The sequence below is a fragment of the Cucumis sativus genome, chromosome 7, assembly GCF_000004075.3.
Source record: "Cucumis sativus cultivar 9930 chromosome 7, Cucumber_9930_V3, whole genome shotgun sequence".
NCBI lineage: Eukaryota > Viridiplantae > Streptophyta > Magnoliopsida > Cucurbitales > Cucurbitaceae > Cucumis > Cucumis sativus.
In genome coordinates, this window is record NC_026661.2 from 909,575 (window position 1) to 917,976 (window position 8,402).

Sequence of the window (8,402 nt, forward strand, 5' to 3'; positions counted from 1 at the left end):
TGTCTAACGACCTCATAAGAGATATCCTTTTCAAATCTCCGGAGCTTTCATTATATGAACTTTGGACCTTATGAGCTTTAGAGTATGAGTCTTCAAAATTTGGGAGTTATCTTCACGAAGTTGTAAAAATAACATTAATTTGAGCTTCAATATGTTAAAATTTAAAGAGGTTTTATCCTTCCAATTATTCAATATTAAGAAGGTTGTAAACTTATCAATTTGATTTTCAAAATTCTTAAATTGATCGATCAGAACTGGAAAGTCCTTATCAAAACTGTAGATATCGAGCTTCAGCACTTTCATCGTCAACTCTTTCCACCTTCTTTTTTCAAATAAAGGGGTCAGATCTCTATTTATAATGATTTTTATGGGTCCTTCACGTGTTTGGATCAAAGTTGGGCTTGTGCCCATTCTTTACTTTTACCCAAATTTTTGTCCTCAGTTTCGAATTGGATTAAACTTGGACCCGAACCGAACGATTTTTTCTTACATGATCCAATGAGTCAATAATTTACTTATATATTATAGCATTTAACTAGTGTTCTCTTTTGACACACTTGAACTAATGTTTTAAATTTTAATTAAACGATACAAAAAATCGAGCATAATTAATTTTAAACAGTGTTTTATAATATATACTGTTTAGTTATAATTATTTTGGTACAAGGAATTAGAAGATGTGTATTCCATTGGCATATCTAGAAGAAATCATGCCATTAATATACTAAAATCATTTGTATTGACTAAGAACATGACTCATTAATACATGATAATATTATATGAATTATTATAAAGTTCTTTAGAATTCAATTTTCTATTTAATATCTAGAATGACCACAACCATTGAACATGTGATCAACTATATATTACTTGATTCAATTTTGATTATGATTTTGAAAAACAATATGAACATAATATTATCTTTGTTTGCATTCATATCATCATACATATGATTAAATACTCCTTTTTAACTTAATCTTAAACTTTAGTTCAATCTCTTTTTTCTTTTATTTTTATTTGTTTAGTTTACCTTTTTAACTATTGCTTCATTCAATGGTTGTAGTAGTCTATCTACATGTTAATAGACACTAATCATGTAGATTGAACTTTTTATGTATTTGTAAAAGTAAACAATTACAATTATACCAACAAATCAACACTCGATTTTAAAATAGTGTTTATGGATTAGAGTAATTTGGGAAATAGCCCCCAAACTGTTATGATTGTATAACTCTTTATTCCAAATGCCTCGTTGATTGGGAAACTGGCCGTTAATGGAGACCTAATTGTATCCACATTGACACCAATAGCAACATCTACCTAATTATTGAAATTTATATATTTTAAATAAATAATAATAATTTCTTAGTAATTTATATTTTGATATCTAAATAAATGAGTGTGATTCTCATCATTAAATAACAAATTTGAGATTACATAGTATTTATAATAAAAATATATATCTACAACCCTAACATCAAAAACAATAATAATACATATTTTTGTTAACAAATGTTACATTTTTTGCTTAGAATTTTGTTTCAAAATAGTCTCTTATATTATATCATATTTATAGTTTCAGGTATCTATGTATAAGAAAATTGATTTAATAATCAAAATTGATATTACTTCCCAAAATTTGTCCACATAGCTCTAGAATTTGGAGATGAATGATTGATTGAAGAAGGCCCCCCACCAAAGGACATGAGTGATGACAACCAATATCAATCATACCACAAAATAAATAATAATACAACTTTAGACCAAAGACCAAAAACAAAATATCGACCTAAATTAATACAAAATTAAATTAAACTAACAAACTTTAAAAAGAAAAAGAAACAAAACAAAAGAAAATGGACAAAGGAAATTATTAGGATGCCTTATTTTTACAGCGCATTTACAAAAAAGTGAGCGACGACCGTTACATGACAGCACAAGCCGCGGGATTTTCGTCACTAAACGCCGTCGTATAACGAACTTCAGTTGAGCTCGCACGTGCCAGTTGGTACACGTTCGGGTCGTCGGCTTTTCGCACGTACCCTGCGGGAGCTTTCTTGTCGTAGACTCCCGGCGCGTATGGATGTGCAACCACGTCGTATGGAACGTAGGGCCACAGCTCGGCTTTCTTCCCGGTGCGGTGTGCTACACGCGCCACCACTTTGGAGGGCTCCACGTAGCCTACCACGGTGGCTTTGTTGGCTTTCCGGTCCACGTCCACTTGCTTCACTCCCTTCATTCCTTCCAACGCTCTCTTCACTTTCCTCTCACATCCTTCGCAGTCTATTCGAATTTTTAGCTCCACTGTCTGCCAAGTATTCCAAATTAAGCTAAGATGAGCCATTTACATTATTGCCAAACATTCTTTTTATTCAAATCACACCCATTTTCGTTGCTAACACATAGATAAGAATTCAAATTACTGACATTTATATATCATGAAATAACTCCTTGTTTTTGGTACAGAGGAAGAGAGTTTTAAATCCTCACAACTTCACTAGTTTGTACTGAACTAAAACGAAGAAAATAATACAAAAACTTAATAAGCTTACAATTTATGCCTAATAAGCTTGTTAAATTATAATACAATTTTGAAAATTCAAATCACAAACTTAAAAAACACTTTACACACACACTACAAACGAAATTAATGGAGCTAAAACTATGAAATCTTTGGAGTCAAAAGTTGAGTAAAAGCAAAGGGAAAAAAAGTAGGTGCCAAGAAACTTTAATGCTTAAGAACGCTACCAAACCACAGAATCCTTGTCCCAAACTTCATGACAACGCTAAACAAAATCAAACCTTAACTCTCTGGGTTTAATTAAAGCAAAAAACCCATAAACAAAATCAGACCAAAATAACCTATAGAAAAGAAGGAAAAGAACGATTGAAGGCTCAGAAAATTTACCTGCAATTGCTTGCGTTTCTTGTGCTTATGGCCATGAGAAGAGCAATCAAAATAATCAGACAAATGATCCAAAACTCCCATTTTCTTTTTAATATATCTTGGAGATTTTCTTAAAAGCTTTGCAATGGAAATGACAAATTATGAATGTGGCCGCTCCTCTTTAAATAAGCCACCAAATTCTCCATTTTCCCAAATCTAAAACTTCTTATTTCATTATTTTCTTTGTTATTTCTGATGTCGGAAGGGAGACGTTAGCCGTTGGATTATTACAACGATGGCGATGTTCGCCACGTGTCGACATGGAGATTTGAGTTTGTACTTGCGTGGATGCGGTGGCATGGTCCGAACCGACCAAACGGGCAGTTGGGCCCCGGTTTTTGGAGCCGGGTGGCACGTGCACCCCACGCTTTTTTTCGTTTGGAAAAGTTAATAGCTTTCGTTTATCTTTTCTTTTCTTTTCTTTTCCTTCTTTTTTCTATATATGTAGGGCCCACGCGTTGTGTGGTGTGGGTCCCGTTTTCAGTGATTAGAGGCAATTAAAGTCATATCCATCCAATTCATGACACGTGGCTCCTGCTCAATTTCACAAAAAAATTATAATTTTTTATTTAAGAAAAAAAATCCAAATCTAGTTTAGTATATGATTGATATTTGTGTTATAATAGTAAATATGTGAACTGATTCTTAGCTGAATTTGAACTCTTAGCCTTTTAGTGCAAATGCAACATTAAAGATGAAGAATAGGGATCCAACCAATATTCAACATCTTCTGTCTGAGAATCTTTAATAATGCTCTTAATTTCTCTTTTTATACTTTACATTCTAAATGGATCTTCTTCACAAACTATCTCTCACTTTGGACAATACTTGTCATATCATGTGCCACTCTTAAGTTTTCTAACTATACCTATTTTGATATGGGACATGGGTTCCCCTAGAGTTCTAAGATTACCTGGGATCCATATGTTTGACAGAGGAGCTTGGCCAAGCATTTCATCACTATTTGGACACTGTGAAATCTTGGAGATGAGATCTACTTTAGTAAAGGAATGTCTTATCTTGTTTTGTTCATGATTTGGATTAATTTCTAATCCTAAGAGTAGGACCCTTTAAAGGCCATACACTACTATAATTCCTTTTCCATACAATATGGGGCTTTTGGGAAAAATAAATTGACTTAAAGTATGTAACATAACATCAATCATCCTATTAACTAATTGGAGTTATGCTTGTAATTTTAGACTAGCACAATTATTCAATTAAAATTTCCTTTTTCTAACACTGTTTTTTATAATATGATAAATTAACTTTTTGCATAATGAAAATGCTAAAAGTGCCATTTGAGTGACCAATACGTTCGATCAAGTTTTCCTAATAGGGTGAAACTAAGAATAATAACTTTTTTTCTATTGTCATCACATATTTTAATCCTATAGATTTAAAAATTAATAATAAAACAGCACTAAACTTTATTTCTCTTTAATAATTGGTTAGTTTTTGAAATGGATAACAATTTAGTACACATAATTTTAAATAAAAATTAAGACATTGCTACCATAAAAGTTTAGGTTAAATTTTTAGTCTTACTAATAATAATATTTGAATTTATCAACACAAAATATCCCTTACATCTAAAGTTTTCACATTCATAGAATTAAATTTTTGCATCAACACTTTCACATGGCTATGATTCTATATCAACATAAATAATATTTTTAACCAACGTTTTTATTATATCATTAATTAAAATACAACTTTGACAATGACCCTTTTAACCCAATTAAGAAACCTTTTATTCACTTAGGTATTAAAAATGTAAATGAGATGTTGGCCCAAGGGAGTATTAGAAATATTTATTGATATGGACATTTTCCCCTTCATTTCATACCAATAGTTTTGGGTTAGGTCAATAATTGAGAGCCACAAATCCACGAAGCATTTTTTTCAAGAAAAAAGTGATCCAATGAACTTGTAAGTCTCTTTCTTTTAAATTTTCATAAATTTTTATACAAAGTCACTTACGTGGAGCGTCAAATAAACTTAATACAATGAAGTTCATCTTATCTATATATATAAACAACAGTATTAGGTGTACCAATATTTTATTTGGTTCTTAGTTTGACTAATATTTCATTTCATTTATATTTTCTAGAATAATTTAATTTCCAACCGTTGAGCCATTGCAAAAATATTATTATATATTTTGAATGAGAAGTATATAAAAAGAAAGATTAGTAGAAGCATAGATTAATGTATAATAGAGGATTGGTGAGATTATATGGTGTGGGTTCTAAGAAGTTGCAACATACATAGTTACAAACACGTACGACATCATTCAATCCAACGCTAATTATTTATTTATGTTAATTATTTCGTTGAAAAAGAAAAAGATATAATAAGATTTAAATATTTGTATTAATATATATAATACTTACATTTGAGGGCATTAGATGAGATTCCGTTGAAGGTGTGTGGAGGGTTCAAAGCACAATGGGAATCTAAAACGCCGACTAGACCGGATTTTTCTTATTGTAACTAAAAAATAATTATATTTTAAAACTACATGTCGTCTTTTGCCACTTACAAGGTTGGGATTTACGAGTAAATAATTTATTAAACTGCCTTCGAGATGAAGCAAAAATATCAATATTAATATTTATAATAATCAATTAATCAATTTAATAATAAATCTTTCAACTTTATTCACAAAAGTTGACTACTAATGTTACTGTACATATTTTAAAAACTTATACAATCTATATTTACAAATCTTATATATTCTTTTAATTTCTTTTTAAAAGTGTCACACCGACATTTTAATCAAAATTTTGATTTCTTCGACATTCATATTATTTTATGTTAATTACAAGTATATGAAGTATCTTTCAAATTTAAAAACAAAAAGTGTTAACAAACAAATAAGTGAATGTTACGTTATAAACTTTGTATATCTAATAAGTGTTATGTTACGTTATGGTGTTGCCTACGACTTTCCAATTTTTTTTTAAATGGATTGAAGTCTTGTTGTTCTTTTGATATAAACAATTTTATCTTTTTGACTGTAGGATGTTAGTCTATTAATTGTTTTTGTTTCCGATATATGAACCTACATGTCACATGAATCACATTTAAGAAGGGATGCAGAAAAAAATATTTTAAGATGTTAGCACCTTCAAACAAAATTCAACCTAACTTTTAAAACTTCAAAAAGAAATAATATTTTAAAATGAATGATTACAGATTTTTAGTGACGACACAAATAAAGTTATTTTTTTAATAGATCTTAAACTACATTTGTAGTAATTAGTTTTTTTTTTTCCAAAACTCATTTGTTATTTTGTAATATCTAAAAATGTTAAGAAGTGGGAGAGAAACATTGAATGGTTCCATTTGTAGGAAGTTTTTATTAATAAAGGTTGTTGGTAGCTTGGGACCTTGGGACCTTTGGGTATGGGAAGAGTTTATTATTATTGTATTAATTGTCAATTTTGAATACTCCATGGTCTCCCATGCTCACTCTCAATGCATTGTCTTCATCTATATATATAATTTTAAAATTTAAACTTAGTAGTATAGAACATTATATATTGTTATTAAAAGAAAAAACTTTGTTATTCTACTTTGTTTTCTTTAGAAGGTTTCTTTTATTTGATATATCAACTCATTCAACTTTTATGTATGTGGGTGATGACTCGTCTGCATTATCATTATCATTTTCAATTTGATGAGCATCTTTTTTCACCATCAAAACTTCTAATATAATAAAGTCTATAGTTATTGTCATGTAACGTGATTTTAATTTTTAAAATACTTCGTACATTCTAGATTCAGTAGAACATGAACGGCATACTATCGTTTCAATTTTTCACTCGTTTCATTTTCTTTATTAGAGAGTTGATGCAAAGTTTCAATATTTTTCTATGTTTTTAGAAAATAATTAAAAGAATTGTAACGTGACCGACACTAACTTGCATATCTTCTCTTCATTTGAAGCATCTTCGTGGTTTTGTAATAGCTCATGATATCGATATATATTCTAAAACTATGATTAAATAAAATTGTCTCTTGTATTCTATCCAAACTATTTTGTCTTTTTACTTTAACAAACTAAATGTAGATTATATTATATGTATCATCTTCCATCTTTTTTTGGATGTGTATATATATATCATATCGACTTCTTAACTTAGACCTTAAGGATAACATTTAGTTCTTACTAATTCTATATAATGAGAGATTGTGTACATTTGATTATGTTTAATGTTGTTTGCTTGTATGATGTATAATTGTAATAGCAATGAACTCACCTATAAAAATTTATAATCAAAATCTATGTAGTTAAGAAATGAAGGGTGCTTATTAAGATATACGATTATTATAAATATTTAATGTGTGTTAAAGTTGTTAAATTGATTGTTTATTTTATGTTAGTTCTTGTAGTTAATCTCTCATCGTTTGTAACAATCACAACAAGATAAATACAATATTTTTCTTTCTTCTCAATCTTGATAATGCTCGCGATTTGATGATGTATTTTGAAAACTACACGAGACCCACTACTTTTAAAATTACGTAGTATATACCTACTAATTTTGTCTCCTTTGATTTTTATTAGAAAGATTGAAAGAAAACACTTTATTTTCCTATGATATTACACAAATGTCCAAATCGTGGTATTTTTGGACAATTTTAACCTTCATCGAATTATTTGAAAATAATTATTTTCAAAAATCTAAAACAATATTTTCTTAATTATCAACCACCAAAGTTACTATATCAATTGTAACTTCTTTAATTATTAAATTCATATATATTTATATTTATTAATGTAATATTTATTATATTTGTACTGATTTAAACATTGTATAAATTTTAGAACTTATATGATAGTAATATTTTTAATTATATTTTAGTATAATTATTTTCAATTTAATGTCCGAGCCAAAAGTTTTTTTTTCAAGCCATCATCAATTACAACGCCAAATTTTTTCTTTTATTCTCGAAATCGGGCTTTTGTTCTTTCTTCTTCCATTCCTATTCGGTGATTTTGCATCGGTTATTCTTTAGGTTTTCGTTTATTTTTTGGAACTTATATTATTTATTCTTCCATTTCTTAGCATATATTATTTTAACTTAAAATATTTTGTTCTTTATTCTTCCATTTTGTAACATATATTTCAGTCATGTTTCTCATATTTTTGTTTAATTTTATATTCTTGATCAGTTTATCTTCTTATCATGTTCAATACACCAACTTCATACAAAGATTATATATTCATTATGTATTTTATTTTACATACATGCTACTTAATGGTACATTTAATGTTTTGTGTTATGTTTCATGCATATATTCAATAATACATTCACAACTTTTTCTTTTAGTTCTGTAATTTTTTCTTTCTGAATTTATATATACCACTGTATGCACATATTTTGTAACAAATAATTTTTTTAATTATTACATATATACTACTGCATAATAAATAAATATATA

At 28.6% G+C, this 8,402-nt stretch overlaps 1 protein-coding gene across 1 annotated transcript; it reads right to left on the reverse strand.

The window, feature by feature from the left end:
• Window positions 1-1,625: 1,625 nt before the first annotated feature.
• Window positions 1,626-3,117, reverse strand: LOC101208405 (heavy metal-associated isoprenylated plant protein 26). Its single transcript, XM_004144799.3, has 2 exons — window positions 2,909-3,117; window positions 1,626-2,308 (listed from the first exon to the last, which is right to left on the reverse strand). The coding sequence occupies exons 1-2, from the start codon at window positions 2,987-2,989 to the stop codon at window positions 1,925-1,927; spliced, it is 465 nt and encodes a 154-aa protein (XP_004144847.1). The 5' UTR covers window positions 2,990-3,117; the 3' UTR covers window positions 1,626-1,924.
• Window positions 3,118-8,402: the final 5,285 nt, after the last annotated feature.